Source organism: Mangifera indica, chromosome 19 (genome assembly GCF_011075055.1).
Source record: "Mangifera indica cultivar Alphonso chromosome 19, CATAS_Mindica_2.1, whole genome shotgun sequence".
Classification (NCBI taxonomy): Eukaryota; Viridiplantae; Streptophyta; class Magnoliopsida; order Sapindales; family Anacardiaceae; genus Mangifera; species Mangifera indica.
This window is the reverse complement of record NC_058155.1, coordinates 8,842,272-8,864,452: the sequence shown is the minus strand read 5'-3', so window position 1 is coordinate 8,864,452 and position 22,181 is coordinate 8,842,272. Positions and strand designations below refer to the sequence as shown.

At 31.7% G+C, this 22,181-nt stretch overlaps 3 protein-coding genes across 4 annotated transcripts; 2 read left to right on the top strand and 1 right to left on the bottom strand.

Annotated features, from left to right (window-relative positions):
• Window positions 1–1,947: 1,947 nt before the first annotated feature.
• On the top strand, window positions 1,948–7,915 carry LOC123202664. Its single transcript, XM_044618664.1, has 13 exons — window positions 1,948–2,406; window positions 2,511–2,598; window positions 2,700–2,799; window positions 2,884–2,957; window positions 3,041–3,112; window positions 3,329–3,406; window positions 3,546–3,670; window positions 4,052–4,124; window positions 4,481–4,542; window positions 4,624–4,998; window positions 6,452–6,554; window positions 7,010–7,240; window positions 7,722–7,915. Exons 1-12 carry the CDS (start codon window positions 2,327–2,329, stop codon window positions 7,208–7,210), a joined length of 1,431 nt encoding a protein of 476 aa, XP_044474599.1. The 5' UTR covers window positions 1,948–2,326; the 3' UTR covers window positions 7,211–7,240; window positions 7,722–7,915.
• A 1,658-nt stretch (window positions 7,916–9,573) lies between these two features.
• LOC123203705 (ABSCISIC ACID-INSENSITIVE 5-like protein 3) lies at window positions 9,574–11,272 on the bottom strand. Its single transcript, XM_044620155.1, has 3 exons — window positions 10,128–11,272; window positions 9,933–10,004; window positions 9,574–9,840 (listed from the first exon to the last, which is right to left on the bottom strand). The coding sequence occupies exons 1-3, from the start codon at window positions 10,941–10,943 to the stop codon at window positions 9,766–9,768; spliced, it is 963 nt and encodes a 320-aa protein (XP_044476090.1). The 5' UTR covers window positions 10,944–11,272; the 3' UTR covers window positions 9,574–9,765.
• A 4,205-nt stretch (window positions 11,273–15,477) lies between these two features.
• LOC123203559 (transcription factor TGA7-like) lies at window positions 15,478–19,592 on the top strand. 2 transcript variants are annotated; one of them, XM_044619978.1, is made up of 10 exons: window positions 15,478–15,559; window positions 15,705–15,774; window positions 16,577–16,738; window positions 16,829–16,900; window positions 17,080–17,139; window positions 17,229–17,306; window positions 17,425–17,488; window positions 18,070–18,341; window positions 18,677–18,919; window positions 19,098–19,592. In XM_044619978.1, the coding sequence occupies exons 3-10, from the start codon at window positions 16,580–16,582 to the stop codon at window positions 19,248–19,250; spliced, it is 1,101 nt and encodes a 366-aa protein (XP_044475913.1). In that variant the 5' UTR covers window positions 15,478–15,559; window positions 15,705–15,774; window positions 16,577–16,579; the 3' UTR covers window positions 19,251–19,592. The 2 variants fall into 2 exon arrangements, with proteins under 2 accessions (XP_044475913.1, XP_044475914.1); XM_044619979.1 differs by having other exon boundaries at window positions 15,494–15,559; window positions 18,692–18,919.
• Window positions 19,593–22,181: the final 2,589 nt, after the last annotated feature.

The following is a 22,181-nucleotide window of genomic DNA, read 5'->3' as shown; positions in this document are numbered from 1 at the left end:
ATAAGTCTTTTGGCCTACATGAAAAAGAATGAGCACCCAACTAATACAAAACATAAAAGTGTAGATATATTTGATTTTTACCACTATCATAGTAAAATAAGAGTTTTACCTTGAAATATTATGAGACCCATGACACTTAGTCTCAATGTACACTTTGGATAAATGTCACACATAACACATAACTCATTCTTCAGTTCATCATACCTTGAAATATTTTATGCATTATATAATTTAATTCAGCAATATATATAACATGTCTCTTTTAATAGATTCACTATTTGTTTTCAAACTAATATTTAATATATTTTTAAAAATATTGCTAATAATTCTATGTTTATATTCCAAATTTCACTTTTGATGACATAGTTTATCTCCCACTTCTTTTTTAAGATGAACAAAGCAACTTTCAATATCAGTGACCCCCCTATTATATCATTTTCTTAAAAAATATTAATTAATTCCAGAGTCAACGAATTTATGTAGATGGTAATGTTTTTATAACTCCGGTGAATATCCATCCACTGGAGGGGACAATCTAATTCAATTTTGATTGATGGTCAGACATTTAATTATTTAAAAATAAAGTTAAATTTTTATATTATTTAATATATAATTTAATTTATTTAATATTAAAATATGTTAAATTTAATTATATATATTCAAATATAATAAATAAGGTTTTAGTTCAAATTTTTATAATGAATGTTTTTAAAAAAAAAATCAAATTTTTATATTGATCCATGTACAAGTTACCCGCTAATATTGCTTTCTTATTATTTTTCTTTTGTTTATTTATTTTGTAATTTTCAATATTTTTTTGTTTAAGTACTCTGTTCGTGGAGAAACAAAAATCTATCTTAAAATATAAAAATGCTTTTTTTATATATATATATATATATATTGAAGAATTTTAACATTGAATATGACATTAATATCTATAATAAAATGCCTAGTGCACAAATTCTTTAAATTTTTTTCAACACAAAATTTTTTTTAATTTTAGGATGATTTTGAGTTCATTTCATATCAAGAAACAACATGTAAAATTTGTATTACGTGTTTTATAAGTTTGATGTTGAGTAGAAAAGAAATCACGGACGACTCGCGAGTACCCATTTGGAGGCTCGATCATGGGAGGAAAGCATTCACCGGAAGGAGAGACTGCTTCGGGAGGGAGAGGTCGTCGGCAATGGAGCCGGAACGATCGCTAGAGATTTCAAAACCAAACCTTAGGGTGAAACTGCCATTTTTTAAAACTTAGCTGAGGGAAAATTTTAGTTTTTAAAGTTTAGAGGGGCAAAATTAGATTTTATTTTAGTTTATTTTTAATATTATAACAAAAATGACGATTTTACCCTTACCACCGTTAGGGTTTTGTTAAATCTAACCGGTCATGGGTGGGTGTTTAGTGTTTTCATAGTTAAAGGGTGAAAACTTGAGAAAACATCAAACTTGGGTGGGAAATAGTCCTCTGACCTTATTATAATTATATCTTTATTTATTAATTTTTTAGAATAAAAATAATTTTATTTTTAATTAATATAATTATATGTAAAGGTATTTAAGTAAAATAATATACTAGTATTATTTTATTATTTCTAATCGAATATAATAATTATTTGTATTTATCTTTTTTTATTAAATTTTATCAAATATAATAATTTATATCTAATTATTTTTTAAATAATCTATTAATCTATCCATTTTAAAAATAAAATATTACCCAATAATACGAAGGTGATTTGCAAGATCAGAACATATATTTTCTTTACGAAGGCATAAATTTGGAGAGGAACTAGATCAGTTCAATGATATAAGTCTGACAAGTCATATACGGGCTTTTAAAGAAGATGACAAGTCGTTGGTTTTAAGAATTGAGTCGGGAAACGGAAATGTAAAGTCGATGAGAGTTACTGAACGACGACAAGTCCTATTATATATTATGGCTAAGACATGTCGTTTAAGGAAACAAAAATAAAGATAAACAACGTGCGGTACTGCAAAAGTGCGAATTGAAAATTTTCCGGCTACCCAACAATTTTATCAAAATTTAGAAGTGATTCAGTTTTGGCAATCCGTAAATTCAAATTCATTGACGATAAAGAGTTAAAAGAACAAATAAAAAAACCACATAATCTATTCCTTGTATTACGAGAGCAGAAAAGTTTCACGTAAACCGGATCTAATTGTATATACATCCAAGGAATCTTCGATAATCATCCCTCGTCGATTTCAATTTCTGGCCAATTTTCTCTCTTTAGGAGATTCAGTTCCTTCAATTAAACACATAAATTGCCCGTTGATTTCCTGAAGAGGAAATTCGAGGATGAGCAAGAGAAGTAGTAATTGCGCCATATGCGAGAATTCTAACCGTGCTTCTATTTGTGCAGTTTGTGTCAATTACAAGTATTTCTGTTAATTCCTTAATGTTTAAGCTTATTTTACATGTTTTAATTGATTTTGGTTTGCTTGCTGCTGGTGTAAAACAATGCATATTATGTAATGTGTAGATTGAACGAGTGCAACACTTTGTTCAAATCACTGAAGAGTCGTCGGGATGCATTGTATTCGAGATTGACTGAGGTTCTTGTGGCAAAGGTTTGGTTCGTGCTTTGCGTGCAGTTTTCATATGGTTTTTATTAAGACAGCATGGTTATGGCCTTAGCGGCTTTTTTTTTTTTTTTTCTATTTTTCATCAGGGGAAAGTGGATGATCAAATGAATTGGAGACTGCGTCAGAATGAGAAGCTTGTGAATTTGAGAGAGAAGCTACGACGCAGTAAGGAGCAACTCGCTCAAGGTTGGTTGATTGTTTGGCAACTCCTAATTTATTATGCTCCATTGACATTCGATTCAAAAATTGATTTACTTTAATTTCTTGCAGTGAAGTCAAAGATTGAGAAGAGATCGTATGATTTGAAGGCTAAATATGATGTCCTTGAATCGACCTATTCTATGGTATCAGTTTTGTCCTTGATTTCATTTTAGTTTCATTAATTATCAGGTTTTCAGATGATTTATGTATCATTCTGACTCTGCAGCTGGATAAGAATCGTGCAGAGCAACTACAGAAGTTGTATCCTGACCTTATTTTAGCTCAGAGTTTGGGGCATGTAAGGCTATCATCCTAGTTTCATTGATATGCTGATATTTATTTTGTGCTCTAACTTTTAATTGCATGTTTGTTGGAGCTTTTGTTTGTCTGGCAAGTTCTACTACTATAGCCATATGTTTGTATCGCCATTGTTCTCTTCCTCTTGTAGATCATATAGAATGCTATTTTTTCACTCAAATGCACATTTATTGCCTAACTCTTATCAGATTTGCAGGTGGCAATCCTCTCTGAACTTCTGCATAAACAGTCTGTGGTTATAAAACAGATATGCAAATTGTTCCCACAACGTCGGGTAAGGGCTTTAAATATGTGACTGAGTTGTGATACCTTCTAGTGACTGTTAAGATAAGATTAGTTGTTACATCTAAATGGCCTTCTAGGTGATTTTTTTGGTGCTTCCAAATAAGATAAATTAGTTTTTTTCTCTTCAGGTGACTAAAGATTCAGAAGTAAGAGATGGTTACAGTGTTCAATATGATCAGATTTGCTGTGCTCGATTACCAAGAGGAGTTGATCCACACTCTGTTCCATCTGAAGAGCTAGCTATCTCTTTGGGGTAACCTCTTATCACTTCTGTTAGGACAATGTATGTAGATGCACAAGTACATGCATACATCTAAATGTCGTGCTTGTCCCTTCATATCCATATAAATAAGAAAAACAAGTTTGGTGTAACTGGAAAATTTGTAATTAGACTCTCCTGCTGATGCATGCATACAATTTTGTGCTTGAACCTTCATTTCAAATTGAATAAGCAAAATAATCAGTGTTTATGGAGTACTGGTAATTAGATTGTCCTGCTGAGATTCAATCATATATAGCTTCTTGGCAGTGTATTATTTAAATTGTTAAACTATAGTTATGTATTTATTGGTTAATTAGCTTGGATGTTCTTCTGTTTGATTACTAACCAATAGTCTTTGTCACTGGAGAACAGATATATGGTGCAACTTCTAAATCTTGTTGTTCAGAATTTGGCTGTTCCTGCCCTTCATAACTCAGGTTTTGCGGTGAGTACTTATGCACCTCGTTTGAACTGACTAATTGTTCAGTGCAAGTAGAAGTGCAGTATGATTACATAGTGACTTTACCAAGAAATATTCTTTTTTGATAGTTTTGTTGAAGGCAATAACTCATGAGCTTCTCTAGAGCATGCTATAAGAATTTCATGAGAGCATCTTATAAGTAATTTGCAAGATTTTTTTTCAGGAAAATTGTTAGATGTTTGAATTTTTTGCCATTGTTACTAGAAACCATGTTCTTATTGAAACACTTCTACAAACTCAATAAAAAAAAAGATGTGCTGGATTCGATGTATCTTTCTCTGTTTAGTGTCTTTTATATTTATATTGTAAATTCTCCTCAGGGTTCTTGCTCAAGAATATGGCAAAGGGATTCCTATTGGAATGCACGCCCATCCTCTCGAAGGTATATTGGCTGGGAATTTAATTTGATGAGGTTGCATTGTTTTATTAGATTGTAGGACTGAATATATTTTGTTCTGTGCAGCAATGAATATCCCCTTTTTATTCCACGCCAAAATTACTGTTCTACTAGTGGAGAAGTATGGGATAAAAGCTCAAGTAATTTTGGTGTTGCCTCAATGGAATCTGAGAAAAGGCCCAGCCTGGATTGTTCTAGAAATAGTAGCTTCAATTTGTCTGCTGCATTTCCACATTCTGTTGAAACACACAAGGACTTACAGAAAGGGATTTCTCTTCTTAAGAAAAGTGTAGCATGTATAACAGTTTACTGTTATAACTCACTATGTATAGATGCTCCCCCTGAAGCATCTACTTTTGGAGCATTTGCGAAGTTATTGGCAACACTATCTTCATCTAAGGAAATTCAATCTGTTTCTTCATTGAAAATGGCTTGTTCAAGGTACACTTTCCACTTTCTTTCTTATTTTGTCTTTCCCTTAGTATATGTGATTTATGATCCAGTGCCATGTCTGAATTCTACCTTGTGCAAATTTTAAGAACAACAGCAAGCTAGTTTTAACATTTGGACAAAATGAAGACGAAAGTTAATTTAGTATTCTTTGGATGCTACTTTGAAGTTCTGTTGGGTATTTTATTACAGAATTAGCCACTGGAACAAGGCTAATGCTAGTTTTTTTATTGCCTTGGGCCGTGCATCTTGCTGCAATGAATTTATAGTTTTACTCAACAGTTTCATTTGCATTTTCAGTCTTTCAATTCCCAAGCTGGAAAGTTTTTGTTAGGTACCTGGGGCAAATCCGGCAACACCTCCCCTAAACAATCGGCTTCCTTGAATAGTCACTGGTGTAACAGTGTTTGTAATCCAAACACCACGATAAAATAGCAAGTTTCTATCACTACTCTACTGTCTCAAATTCCAATCAGTTCTCCAATCAACAAATAATTCGCAGCTAACCAAAATAAGCAATGAAATAGTAATCAACGGATAACAAAGACAAGTAAAGTTATCTCCTTCATTTCTGGAATAAAAGAGCAACAAGACTGGTTACAAATATCTTCTATCTATTCCCTTACAAAGCCAACATCAATCCAATGGAAATACAAATTAAAAAATGAAAATAACAGCAATTCCCCTAGGCTATTCGAGAGGCCTAGACTCTCCCTACTTCCTCTTTTTTCTTTTCTGAAAACTTGTCTGCTGCTTCCATGCACTCCACATTCTTTTTGTTGTTTCCAGCCATCCCTGCCTCTCCCATGCTGCTACAATTCCTTTCAGTTACTGGGAGATCCACCCACTGAGGTTGCACCACTTGCTTCAGCTTGAGACTGCCAAGTGTCTTGTCTCTCATGCTGCCATTCGTGCCTCCATTTTGCACATGATTTTTCTTCTTCCGTGAAATATAAATCCTTGACCTAACGGTTTTGCAGTGAGCTGTTAGTTTTTCCAGTGAGTTCTTTTACAGAAATGGACTTTTGTTTAAAGAAATGTTCTAAGAAGATGCCACCTTCTTACTTATGGCAAACTAGAGCTTGAATATGTTTGCCTAAGCATGACTCTACCTTGTGCTCAATCTGTTAAAAACAGTTGAGATTGAACAGTCAAATATGGTGTGCTTCTTTCACTGTTTGCACTGGTTTCTTCTTGTTTCTCAAGCCAATCTGAAAGTGCCTTTGCTTCAGAACTCATCCAAGGTCTTCGTTACCATCTTCAGAATGGTTAATATGTTGGGGACTCTTATCTTTTGGCCTGCATCTGTATTAGGGTCCATCAGAACTTTATGACAATGTCATGGATAATAGATAATTATATTAGTTTTTTCTATTTTGTAAAATAGTACTGATTCATGTGATTTGTGATGCTTTTGTGCATGACACTATCTTTTGATTTTCAGGTCATGTAAACCAGTTCAACAACTAAACAAGTCTGTGTGGAATATGAATTCTGCTGCTTCATCGACCACTTCACTGGAGAGTGCACATATGTTGCCCATAACTGTATGAGTTTGGTTTTTAACTAAATTTGAAATTTGAGCTAATTTACTTAAGTGCTTTGTTAGGTCAAGGATAGAACTCTTTTGTGTGTGAACCCAAATCCCCCTTTCTTTTTTATTTCTTTTCTTTTTGTATTTTTTGCCTTCTGCTTTGTATTTTTTATTATTATTTGGTGGCAACTAGATGAAATTTTTTGAAAGAAATCAACTTTGCATTATAGTGTCTCTTATTGTGCCAGTATATTTAGTGGCATGGCTAAATCAGTCTGTGTTTTGGATTTGGTGCAGAAGTTCATTTCTTTTCAATGCTATTTTTGTTTCACCAATCTTTTGTATAACTAGGATGGGTAGGATAATAAGATTTTTCTTTTTAATAAGGGGGATAATATGACATTAGTTTTAAAAGCATTGCATTCCTGGAAGACTTCTTGATTTTTGTGTGCTTGTTTTGTCTAACAGAAAAACTTTAGTGATAACAATCTCCCAAGTTTGGCGGCAAGTTTTCTTTTTTCAACTGAGATGTCAGATATTGGAAAAAACGAAAGCCTTATTGATGGATGGGATTTTGTCGAGCGTCCTACGTTTCCTCCTCCACCATCACAGACTGAGGATGTTGAGCATTGGACTCGAGCCATGTTTATTGATGCCAAAAAGAAATGATCTGGTGCCCCATCAGTTGTCCAACATTTTGTAAGTAATCACATGAAAACTTTTCCTTTTTGCCAACTTGGGGGCAGTAGAGGACTATCACCTGCTATTTTAATTGGATAATGTATGAATCAACCTTGATTTATTTCAAAGTTGTCCTAGAAAATCAGTCTCATTGGTTTCTGCGACCTTTCATTTTCGTGTGGTTGGAATCTACATGCAGACTCACTCATGCCATTGAATCTAGTTGGCTATGTAGAATCAATATGTAGTTGCAGCCTCAAACAGTGTCTTGTAACTCAATGTCTATGTGTATTGCCTCAAGCTATGTGGCTGATAAATGTCGTCATGTCCATATGAATAGTAGGTGTTAAATGTGTTATCATGCCAGTTTTGTTGTTTTTAACGGATTTTTTCCGCATATAGGGTTCTAGTGATTTGTTAATCCTTTTTTTTTTCGGTTTTTTCTTTTGGGGTCTCTCTGTGTATCCCTTGACTGATGAAAAGCTCATTTGTGGTTTAGGTCACACCAGGCTTGCAGAAGATGCACTTACCAGAGCAGAGGCCAGTCGGAACCTTTTAGAATTAACATGTAGCCTCATGTATATATCTGAGCAATAAGTGTGTATATGTGAATATATATGTAGATAGAGTAATGCTGCATACATAACTTTTGTATATAATTTTACGTATAAATAATTACGTATCATCACAAAATCGTATACTTAAAAATTAAAAATAAATTAATATCTAATTACGTAATAATATATTATTATTTGTATATAAATTTATGAGTAAAAATTATACTTATACTTTTACTGGAGTAGATATATATAACAATATATAGGTATAGAATTTTCGTTTTATATATAATAATAAAAAATCCATTATTCTTTAGGATGCTTCATCCTTTAGGATACTTTTATCGTGACTTGATATTTAGAAAAAAAGGAGAAAGAAAAGACATGTTAATTGGCATCTTTTAATAAGATATATCACTTTTAATAAGGGTTATTACGACCGAGTTAAGTTTAAATGATAAGTAATTTAAATTTAATTTAAATAAAAAATAATTTGATTTAAATTTATTGAATTAATATTATAGGTTATTTGAATTTAGTTTAAATAAAAATAATTTGATTTGAATTTAATTTAAATTTAATTGAAATTTATGATTTAAATTTATGGTTTATATATATTGTTTAAATTTATAGTTTAAATTTTTGATTTATTGATAAAATATTGTTATTTAAAAATTATTTAATAAAATTTGAATTAAGTTACGAGTCATATTTAAATTGAATTAAATTATTTATTTAACTCATAATTCAAATTGAGTTTATTTCTTTTTAATTTATATCCGGTTTGATTTTAAAATAATTTAAATATTTTAATTTAAACTTAATTTATGTTAAAATTAAATAAATTTAAATTAAATTAAACCAAATTTAGTTGGATTTTAAACCCGAGTTAGCTAAGAGCAGGTCTAACACTAATTTCAATAAATGGCTCTTTATGATCGGCTTTCTAGCTTTGACAATGCCCACTAGCAGTACAAAGAGAATTTCCACCATCGTTCTACACTTAAAAACAAAGCGATTCATGGTTCGGAGATATGAAAATTTTTTTATTAATAAATATTTTTTTCAAAACTAAAATATAATTTGCTTTGAAACAATTCATATATTATTTTTAAAAACAATTTAAGAGTTTTCAGTAAGCAATCTTCGTCTTTCTTCTCAGACCAAGAAAAGCACCATTACTTCACCCTCTAATTCTGCACCTAGCAAAAACGTCTTAAGTTTATCAGTTGCAGCTTACTTCCTGTGGAAAGAAAGAAATACCATTGTTTTTCAAAAGCTTAGTTCTGATAAAACTAGAATTATTAGCAATGTTAAATTTGTTTTGCAGTCACTAACCTTAATTTGTACAGTTAAGAAGTCTAGCAAAAAACGGCTGATTAAGTCTGACATTCAGCATCCAAAAAGGTTTCAAAATGGCAAAAAGATTTACTTCCACCCAGGGTTTCAAAATCATCCGTCAAAGACGAAAACAGGTGTTGGATCGAAAGGGTGGAGAGGTGGGGAGGGATGTAACACCGATGGCAAAGAATGAAAAATCACAATCAAACCGTCAAAGAAAATTAATTAAAAATAAAACTTTATAAAAAAAATATAACTTTTCAAATTTTAATCAAAAAAATTATTAATTTTGTAAATTAAGTAAGAAAATAAGGTAAAACTTTATTATTTATAATATACGAGGGTTAAATAATAGTTTTAATCTTAAAATTAATTAATTCTATTAATTTTAATAACTGGTAATACTATATTTACTGCACACCACTTTCAGATTTCAACAAACCTTGGTTGGGCATAAGTCTTTTGACCTTTCAAAGTCAAGAAGCTCAAATTCATACCAAAACTTTTCACTCATCTACAAATGAATTCTGTCCAAAACAAAATGGAAGCTCAAATTTATGACAATTTTTTTCATCTACTGAATGAATAAACAAAATAACTTCTAACGAGAAAATATCTAAGTGCAAATATAAACAGATTCAGGAATTAAATTGAGCTGGTCCGTCGCAATTGATACTTGGGCTTGGGGGTTGGAGGGGACGACAGCAACATTTCCACATCCTGCAAAATCAACATAGAACAGGAGAATCCTTTAAAAAACCTAATTGGGTACTCAAAGTTGGATATATACAGTTAGTGGTCAAATATTTTACCTTTTGCCTTTTAAGCCAGCTATTTGTCTTTCTCAACCGAAACACTTCAAGCTCCAATTGATTGGTATAAGCCTTTAGTCAACAACCCAAAACACATATTAACTAAGCGACAGGGTAGTGATGTATCTGGTGATTGAGTAATTTTGAATTAAAAAATAAGAGATGGAAACACAAATTACCCTGTCAACATGTTACCTGTTTCCGTGCCCTGGACCTTGCCGCAGACTCACGGTTCTTGATCATTCTCTTCTGTCTCCTCTCAATACTCTTCTCCATCATTTCTTCTCGCTTCTTCTCACCCGCCGTCTTTGAATCCGACGGCGTTGCAGGTATTGCAGCCACTGGCATTGTCATACTCATGGCCATTTGATGATGATTCTCTGAGTATCCCATATCCACAACTGAAGGATTCTCGTACCCCGATTCAGAGACATTAAAATTTGCGTCCATTACACTCATCTGTTGTTGTTGTTGTTGTTGCTGCTGCTGCTGCTGATGCAATTGAAATTGCATCCAATCAGCCTGCTGTGGCGACATCACAACCATCGGATCAATCGCCATTGGTGGCTGCTGATGGTGATTATTAATAACACCAGCGCGAAATAGGAAATCTTCTAGTGTTGTTTCTTCGAGATGCATCACCCCTTGGTTATTACTGTTATCATTCACTTCGTCAATGATTTTCTTGCTCAATTTTCCATTGAATTTAAAATTTCCAAGCAAGTATGAGGCGGGCGGAGATGATGATGAAGAAGAAGAAGAAGGAGGGTTTTGCGAGAGCAGATGATGATGGGGATGATGATTACCTTCATCAACAGAAACCACATTTCTTACTAACTCATTCAAATTCATGGAGTTGAAAGGCTTGCCTATGTTTCCCAGCTGGCTCTGAACCTCATCAAATGAGAGATTATAAACAGAACCCTGTGTAGCCAGCGGTGGAAACTGAGACCCCTTTGGAGACACCATAGCTGTATGATCATATATCCACTCACCAAACACTAAATTCATGAATAAATTCTGTAGATTTCTAAGAATTTGATTAGGGATCAATCATAAACAATTAATAAACTAACTTTACCAAGATTCATGGAGTGGCATTCAAGAGGAAAATGGAAGAAAAAGCCATGATAGGCAACCAGATTTCACATTGAAGTGTGGTGAAGTCTGGATTAATGAAGGAGGGCGAGTGAGTAGAGAGTGAAAAAGAGTAGCTAAAAATTGATGAAAGAAATTTCAAGTGCGAAATGTGAGCCGCCAGAAAGATCGAAGAACTCGTTAGAGATGACGTGGCTGGGTTTGATTGGTCGAAAAGGATCCTATTTTTAGAGCTAAAAGAGTTTCAGTTGCCCTGTTTAACTACCTAACCGACTTTCCTGGCTACTTTGGCGGGATTTATAGAATGAAAATGGAGCACTAGACCTGCAACTTTCAAATTAATTTTACAATATTTCCATAAGCTTATAATAATAATAATAATAATAATAATAAACAATTAAACTATAATACACATTTTTTATACACAATTAGGGTACATAAATTATGTGTCATCATATAATTAAATAATTTTGAATTAAAAATAAAGTAACATCTAATTAAATGATGACATATTATTTGTGTATCTAAATTATATATTAAAATATATATATATAATATATACATAGTATTACGCATAAAAAGAACAAACATTATGGTTAAATATAAACATCTCCATAACATAATTAAGAAATAAGAAATAAAAATCAGTCTTTAGGATAGTTTGGGTGATAATAAAAGATTCTAACATAAAAGTGAAATACTTTATATCTTTTTCAACGATATTTTAAAATTAAATTTTTTAACATATGAATTTAAAATTTTTTAATATGAATTAATTAAAATAACGTTATTTTAATTACTTTTTACTTGATCAATTTAATTTAATAATTTTAATTATGTCAAAATGGAATCCTTCCATTTGTGTCAAAATGGTCATCCAATTCCGAAGTGGCTTTTCCCACTTTAATTTTAAAATATCAAGCTACTTTTTCTAAAAATCAAGGAACTCAAGCAATTACAATGGCGCACGCTCCTCCCTTCTCTCAACCCACCAATTTTAGCATAGAATTAGATTACAGTCCTCCGTGTGTACAACCCTTTTAAAGTGCGCGCGCACGTACACACACATATATATATAAATAATATTATATAAATATTTTATACATAATTTATATATATAGATGATACGATATCATATAATTAAATATTATTTTATTTTTAAGTAAAATTATCTAATCATATGATACTATACTATCTGTATATCTGAATTATATATATATATATATATATATATATAAAATTTTATTTATAGATCATCCCTTAATTTGAAATTTTCATACACTTTTATTATACTAGGAAGATAAAGGATTAATGCGTTTATATTAAAGTAAACAAGAGAACATAATAAGGAAGGTATCCTAAGGTTGATGCATGAGGTGCAACACTTTGAGGGGCACTTTTTATTTACATGAACTGGGTGTAGATCCTTTAATCTTTTGCTTGACATATATATATATATATATATATATATATATATATATATATATATATATATATATATATAGAAAAAAGGAAATGTAAAAGCTAAGAGAAGATCCAATTGAGCCGCTAAGTATTAAATAATATTATGTCTTAGATATAGCAAGAGACAAAACCAAAAAGAATGAGATAGCCTTGCCTACTTGAACCCCCCCTCTTTTTATTAATAAAAATATTATGTGTACAGATAATATGTATAAATGATTAAATTATTTTAGATTAAAAATAAAATAATATTCAATCATATAATAATATATTATTGTATATATATAATTTTATTATTTATTAATTAGTTAAGGCGTCTTCGCCTTCTTCACCCCATTCGGAAATTTATTCATTCTTCAGCTATCATTTGATTTGGTTTTTACATCTTGGTTGGGATATTAGGAAATATACCCCATGGGATTCCAGAAGAAAAAGAAGAGATTAGCTCTACTTCTCACATCCTGATTAGGATATTGATTAATGGAAGAGATCAATTTGTACTAAATTAGTGTAGGTGATAATGATGATTAGAATACAATTAATTAAGATAATGACACCAACCAACCACCACCACCCATCTCTTCTCGGTGGGAGACCACGCCATGTACACTGAAAAAGGGCTCACAAATTAATCAACCAACCAGTGCTTCACGCATGCCCTTTTCTTCTTTAACTTTCTTTATCCTCATCATGCCCGGTGACACACCATTTCCTTGTTATTTCTTGATTACCAAGTATAAAGCCATTACAATCCGAGACCCATTTTCATATGTACAAAAACTTATCCCACAAATTACTTAACCGAGTGAGTGATTATCTTGATATGATCTTAAAAGGTTATTCAATAAGGCAGATCATACTAGATAAAGATGATAATAGATTGGATAGAGATCGAATATTTTAATTCTAATATTTGTCTCTATCTTTGTAGAGAAAATTTTTTCTGCCTCCGATACGAGAACAACGGAAAATCTCTATCTTTATGGAAAAAATTTCCTACATTTTTCTCTCTCTTATTTTTACGAGAAAAACAATTGAATATTTATTAAATATAAATATATATTTATAATAATTTAAAACTTTTAAGGATAATTCAATATATACGAGAAAGAAAAAACATGTTAGAAATATATTTATATTCGTTTTTATCTCTTCCCGTTTCATATTACAAAAAATTTAATCATTCATGTTCATATTCTCATTTTTATTCAAGAATTCCTTCCTCATTCAAAGAGAAGCGGGTCGAAGATCCGATTTCATATGCCAAATTTTCATCTCTAATATTAGATACTTACAAATTTATAAAATATATATAACTTTATATGCATATTTATATATTGATTAAAAGTTATAACTTTATGCAAAAGGGCAAGAGGACACGCAATTGCATGAATAATGGAGATTTAATTGACATTATCAGTCCCCTTTTGGCTAAAGGATTTGAACCTTATCTACTTAATTTTTTTTTTTCATTATTTTGTTGCTATTTTCTTTTACGTTGGACACTCTCCTTCCTTCTATGATCTCCAGCAATACCGCTTCCTCTTTTACGAGCAAAGTTGCCAATCTTTCTCCCTGTCCATCTAAATCTGGAAGGGCCAGGGTTATATCAAGAGCTTCTCACGTCAATTTGTTTGTCATTTTGGTATGCAACATATTTTCACTCCACACATATAATATTTTAATTATTATATATATATTTATATATATATATATATATATATATATTTATATATATATATATGTATGTATTTAATAAATAAATTCGTATAATTTATTTTTTATTTAATTTTAAATACTCAATTCCCGAAAATAAAATATAAAATTCCGATATTTGTGGTTAAAATTAATTCTTGGATATGACATCTCTTTACACGCGTGTGAAGGTAGTTTTTTGTTCACGCGAGAGAAAAGCAAATGGATTGATTCTATTCTCCACCAATGAGGGAGACACATCACACGCGCCCATGTTCAACTTCTTCTCAGATTCTGACAAAAACGCTTACGTGTAATTATTTTCACAGTGGCCCACTTGTGTCCCGATTTATCTTCCCAAAATTTAATTTCTTTAAAGGAGTTTTAAAAAAATTGTTACATGTATATCTACTTTGCAATATAGATATATCATATATTAAAAATTTGATTTTTAATATTATATATTTAATATTATATTATATAATTTTAAAAATAAATAATAAAACTATTTAATTAATATATTATTATTTTAAAAAATATTATAAAAATTTAAAATTATTATATATATTTTTGTTATATCATATTTTTTTAAAAAATATATATAAATTTTATGAATAATATATATCATATTGTATAATATATTTATCATATTATATTAATTTAATATATTTTATGATACATATTATTTTATATTTTATAATATTATATCATAATATATTCATTATATATTATAGAATGCTATAAATTATGTTTTGTAATATTTTAACTAATAATATTTAAAAATATAATAAAATATTACATGGATATTTAATTAAATATTTAAGTATTATTTTTAATTCAATTAAGAACCAAATAATTCAATCTATCACAGGTTAATTTATTAGGATTTGATTGTAACAATCAATGGATTTATTTATTTTTAAAATTTTTATAATAATGATTTAGCACGCAATTGGCCCACTCACTAACCATGCAACTGAGACATCAACCAATGAGATGCTCCCACGTAGGACTACGAGATTCTGAAGCAAAACCAGAAGAACAATTTTGCCGGGAAATGACGTAAGGTGAGGACGTAAGGTGGGCGTAGTTTAAGGGGGATATGGAGTGCGTAGGTTAAAGTGGAGATGAGGTGGATGAGTGCGCATAATTTCAAAGTTGTGTTTACTTTTAAGTGGAACACTAGGACGTTAACATTTGACTGTAGCGTTCAATAAAATGATGAAAGACAGGTTAAGTTAATTAATTTTTTATTATATAATATTATTTAATTTATTTTTATTCCTGATTGGTATTATAAATAGGGCTTCAAGTGTTATGGTTGGGTTTCTTGACTGAAGAGAGATTGAGATTTTGAAGATGGTTTGATAGTGAGTCTGCTGGTTTCTTCATGTTCATTTACTTTTTATTTGTGCTTTCATAGTTTATTGAGTTCTTCTAATAGATTCCTTTCATTTGCTTGAATCTTTTAATTATGGAGGAAGTTCTTACTAATTAGTTGCTCCTGTGGTTCAGTGAACCTGTGGTTTTTGGCGCCATTTTAGTCTTAAAGCATGTGGTAAGAGGCAACCCCAGTCTAAGTCTGGTAAGCTACTGAAGTTTGAACATATCTTGATTGCAATAATTGGATTTTCTGATTCAATTTGGCTTTTTTTTTTTAAAAATTTTTCACTGTCACTGACTGTATACTCATACACGCAAGCTTAACTGGAGATATTTGGTTTGGTTGAAGTGTTTGAAGTTGCAAATTTACATGATTAGTTAGTATATAATCTTGTTCCACCTTGCTTATGAGCTCTGATCTTCATGACCTGTGGTGGGAACTGGGAAACATAGGCAAAACTTTAGGAGTTTGCAGATAAAAGCAGCAGACTTTCAACTGGTAGAGGACCACTCATATTGGATATTGATCTTCAATTCCTAAGGGGAGCAGATTACTGAGTTTCACTAATTTTGTAAAGATAAAGGACACTTTGGTAGTTGTTTGTTTCCCCAGCTTTGGCAGTATTTCTTCAGATGGTATAGAAGATTTAGGGAAAATACATGGAGAGCTTATAATATGGGTTTAGTGGCTAGAAGTTCAGAAGCATGCTAACTGACCTTTCTGTGTGCTTGACAAATATCACAATACATTTGGGAAATTCACCATTTTGGTAAAATCATGCATAAGTAGCAAGAAGATCACCTCTTGGTGCTTAGCCACGTTGTGCATAGAATATTTTCTTTAGATCTTGCATTGCACATAAACGTTGATTGGAAATAATCTATGATAGTCAATAATTGGCATGGAACGAAAATAAACTCTGTTTCAGGGTTATTGAATCTCAGTCAATAAATTTGTTTAGTTTTGTTGTTTGACATCTCATTTTGTTTCTGTTGTTTATTAGAGTATGAGTTCTCCATCAGCTCAGCTTGCCACCTTGAGAAGGATGAGCGTTTATGAACCATTCCACCAGATCAACATGTGGGGAGACACCTTCCAAGGTGATGCCAGCCCAAATACTGGTTCATCCACAATTGCGGAGGTGGATGTGAGGCTAGACAACAAGGTAAACATTCATGAAATTTTCTTCCTAAGTTACTGGATCTTACATTTCTTTCGCCTCACTGGGCTCATAATTCCGGTTTAACTTCTGTAGTCTGAATATGTTTCACATGACTCAATGGAGCCTTCCAGAAGTGATCAAGAAGCTAATAAACCTTCTGAAAAGGTGATTATAAATTCCATGATACGCTTTCTCTCTTCTCTTCCCCTCTATCTGAATCAAGAACATATATTATTGTTGGTGTACTACCCTATGATTTGGTTTCTGGTGAAGACAACTATACCTTTGCTTAACTTTTTTACAACGGTAATGCCAATGATGTTAAAACATATTCCTACTTACAGGTACTGAGACGATTGGCACAAAATCGTGAAGCTGCCCGGAAAAGTCGTTTGCGGAAAAAGGTAGAAGAAAATACATTTCCATATAAATCTATACTGATGGAGGTTATAAACTACTATATGAAAGGTAATATATGATTTTCATTTGATAGGCCTATGTACAACAACTAGAATCAAGCCGTTTGAAATTGGCACAGTTGGAGCAGGAACTGGAGAAAACTAGACACCAGGTCTGGGAAAAAAAATTCCCTTTTTAAAATTAATTTTCCTTTTTGTCAAAACAAATCTGTAGTGATGGAATACTATATTTATTATCTACTTAATGGATCAATGAATGCTTCCTTGCAGGGTGTGTTCATAGGTGCTGGATCAGATGGCAGTCACTTAGGGTTGTCTCAAAGTGTAAATCCAGGTTTGTGCATTTATATGCTGACAATCGCCATCATTCAATTGATTTAGTCCTTGAACTTCATTGTCTGTATCTGAGTCTAGACTTACATTCGTGCAGCATCGTCAAGACAACATAAAAGCATCAAAGAAATGAAGGATATTCCAATAATATATCAAAACTAAAATACTGAATGTTTTATCTTAGATATCTGTATCGCTTCTTTTTCTTGAACATTTCTGTTTGACATCTTTTAATACACAGTCCATAAGTTAAAATTTTTAAAGATGTGAACATCACTTGCTGATACTGAAGTACCCTGTGTCTAATTTGTTTGGTTTGGTTCTATCCAGATTCTAGTGTTTTTGTGAATCCTTTGAATCAAGTTGCTCTTATAATAAGGAGAAAAATCTCCCTTTGTCTGTATTCACAAAACCTTTCTCTTGTGTTTTTCCTGCAAACCACATAACCTTTGATTTTCTAGTTGCATGATTAGAATTACCTATTTAGCATAGAGTGTTTCTCTCTGAGCTATTTTAAGTTAAACATCATCTGCCTATACATATCTTCTTCTCTTTTAAATACTGTATTTGTGCATGTGGCAGGGATTGCTGCATTTGAGATGGAGTATGGACACTGGGTTGAAGAGCAAAATAGACAGATCTGTGAACTCAGGAATGCAATGCAAGCTCATATAACTGACGTTGAACTCCGAATTCTTGTAGATTGTAGCTTGAACCATTATTATAATCTTTTCCGCATGAAAGTTGATGCTGCCAAGGCTGACGTCTTCTATTTGATTTCTGGTATGTGGAGAACATCAACGGAACGCTTTTTCCAATGGATCGGAGGATTCCGCCCATCAGAGCTTCTAAATGTAAGATGTAGTTTAACTTTAGTTTGATGAATGGTTTTATTTGATTAAGCACATTTTTTCAATATGCAGCTTGTTGTGGCTTTTAGGGAATTGTTTGATCCAGTTTTATATGAGCCCACATCTTCAACCCATTGAGCATTAGACTTGTTCATTCAATTTTTACATTCAATTCTCTGTTCAAAAATGTACTAGTTGCTCTGTTTCCGGCTGAGACCATTCACTTTATGCATAATACACATAGTGCTGCCTTCAGGCATCAACTATTGACCACTTCATTCATCATGATTTTGTGAAGTGATATTGCAACTATCAGCGCATGAATTGTGAAACTGCAGATTTTGATTTTACAGATTCTCCTGGTACAACTTGAGCCCTTGACTGAACAGCAGGTGCAATGTGTGAGTAACCTTCTTCAATCTTCTCAGCAAGCTGAAGATGCTCTTTCGCAAGGAATAGATAAACTCCAACAAACTCTGGCCCAGACCATAGCAGCCGACCAAATGAGTATGGGGGGCTACCAGTCTCAGATGGCTGATGCAGTGGAGAATTTGGAAGCTCTAGAGAGCTTTGTTAACCAGGTACAGTATTATTGCCATGAAACTTTCAGACCCTCTTGTTTGACCAAGATACTATCAGCTACCAAATGCTCTACGAGGTCTAGAAGTCCATCATAGATCCTTAGCTGTTAAATTTACTATTTAACTAAGGCAAATATATCTCTCATTTTCTGTCATGTTTTACACTTCCTTGGAACAGGCAGATCATCTTCGACAACAGACTATGCAGCAAATGTCCCGGATCCTAACAACCCGCCAAGCAGCTCGAGCTTTGCTTGCATTGGGAGAATATTTTCACCGTCTTCGTGCTCTGAGTTCACTTTGGGCAGCTCGTCCTCGTGAACCTGCCTAGTCTACAAGTGTATGACCTGGAAAAGGATCATATATGTCTAGAATGTATTCTTTATCAGAAGTTTCAGTGTCAGCTGAAAAAGAAGTAGATGCCAGCAACTTTTGTTTCATGACTACAATATGATCTGTCTGTATTTTCTTTCTCATAGCAGCTGCCTCAAATATATGAACAGGTGTAAATATGTATGAATTTTACTGCTGCGCACATCAAGTAGAAAATTAGGTAATGAAGTTGATGGGCATGTGTAGTATATATCATTAAAAAGTTTGATTTGAATTGGAGACTTGTAATAATGTTTATGAGGATTGGTGGTACTGTATAAAAATGGTTTAGTTTATGTAATTCCAATCATTTCTAGAGTGCATTAAGTTACTCTTTTTCATGAAATTTAAAAATAAAAAACATTAAGCTGGCCCATGCAGGTCTCGAACCTGCGACAAGTGTGCATTAAGTTATTAGCACTATGCTCTGACCAACTGAGCTAATTGGCTGGCGTGTGGTTTTGTTACTTATATGAGATATTACGCTATGTACATCTCTCATATACATGATGCATCATATTGGACAGGGCAATTGTCCCTTTAATTTTCGGTCTGTGTCTGGCACATAGAGGGGATTTTCCAAAATAAGTAGGATCGGAGATTTAAAAAAATCTCTATAAGAAGCCAGGGTGACGCAAGTAGATGATAGATTTTTCGCTATCCCCTCCCACCTAGTCTTAGTTTGAAATAATCCTTACATAAATTTACTAAAATAATAGCCTTTTTATTTGAATAATTACCAAAGAGGCATTCATACATAAAATTCAACCATTTTACCCTAAACCAAGATAATCTAATTCTCTACTACTTCAAGGGCTTGCAACCTTCCTTGTTTGCTCATATCTCTGTTAAGTATAATTACAAACACAAATAAATATGAGTTATATTATACATACCCATTTTAGATACACAAATAAATATGTGTACATTTATATATCTCATTACATGATTGTATATTATTTTATTATTAATTCAAAATTATCTAATCATATAATAACATATATAAGTGTATACATATTTATGTATTTGTAATGGATATACCTAGTTTTATTGAATAAATATCTATACTCGTAAGCAATAAAAAGATGAATACCTTTTTCCCATTTTTGCGCATAAAAATATCTTCAAATCATGGAGATCTACAACAAGGTGATTGGAATGTGTGGACGTATGTGAACAGTATACAAGTTTTGAAACAAATCGAATTGAATCAAAAGTCAGTCTATAATATAACAAGTTAATTTTGTCTAACTTTAATATGTTGGCTTTAATATAACAATTGATTTGAGAATTATTTTTGTATAATCTTTTAAAAATTGGTTATTTGATTAACGTTAAATGACTATTTTGTGCATAAAAATCTCTTCAAATCATCAAGATATATGACAAGTTGATTGGTATGTGCGACTAGGGATGGATTCTAGCCGAGTCAAGCTTGAACTCAAGCTCGACTAAGGCCAGCTCAAGTTCAACTCGAATTCAATTTGGTTCATTTTTCGTTATCAAAACGACGTCGTTTTAATACATATTGATCAAAACGATATCGTTTTGTATCAAAAATTTTAATTAGAAAATTTGACGAGTAACTTGAACTCGATCGAGCTCGGCTAAGGTTGGCTCGTTTCCAGCTCAAGCTCGAGTTCGAACTGGCTCGATTCAAATTCAGCTCTATGTGTGATAACAATACTGTATATGCACAACACACAAGTTTTGAAACAGATCAAATGAGAATCAAAAGTCAGTATATAATATAAACGGTTAATTTTGTCTAACTTTAATATGTTGGCTTGGAAGGTATAACAATGGATTTGAAAATTACTTTTGTATAATCCTCTAAAAATTTGGTTATTTGGGTAACGCTGAGTGACTATTTTTCACCCAAACTTTGATGATATAAATTTTCCAACATTACAGTTTGAAAAGCCTATTTTTACAGTCATTCAAATGATAATTTTCCAGTGAAGAAAGATGAGCAAAGTGGTAGTGTCAAAAAGTTACGAACAAGTTTGAAAAGCGTGACAACAATGAGTGGGTTCAATTATATAATTATAAAAACTTGAACAACCGGTTGACAACAATACAAAAATAATAGTAGTAAAAGAGGGATAATTATATTTTTTGAATGGATAAAAAATTTATAATTTTTTTGATAAATTGTTATTTAATCAGAGTAATGATATACCACATTTTCGTCTATTTATATAAATATTCAAGAATAGTAATTCGCTCTTTAATTAATTTCCATTAGTTGGGTACAAGGGTTGCTAAAGTAGGTGGAAAATATATTAATAAAATTATATATATTTATTTTAAATATATTAATAAATATATATTGGATGTGTGTTATTAAGAGATTGAGTGATTTTGAATTAAAAATATAATAACATTTAATCGTATGATGACACATATCAAATATATATTTATTTATATACTCAAAATGGGTAGTATAATATTGTTTATGCAAATTATTTTAGAAAAAAAAAAGGTCAAATTATGGAAACCCAACCTCTTACCCGCCAATTATGGAAAACCTAAATATCTATCTGTTTGTTAAATTTTGTTATTACTGTCAAGAGTAAAATTTTCATTTATCAAAATATCTTTAAAAGACTAAAAGTTTATCACATTCCCCCCAAATTCAAAAAATCTAACAAATTTCTCTTCATCCAAAGTTAGAAAAATTAATATTTTTCTCTAGGGTTTTCCTAACTACCACTATTGATAACTGTTGCATTCTCTTTGCCTCCAAACTTTTCCCTTCATTCTGGTCTATCCTAGACCATCACCAATTGGTTTAGTCGATCGATGAAGAAGTTTGGTTTTCATCTCTAATAAAGATGAATCATTGTTTTCGTTGGGATGGAGAAGAGAAACCTCTTCTTTGCTTGAG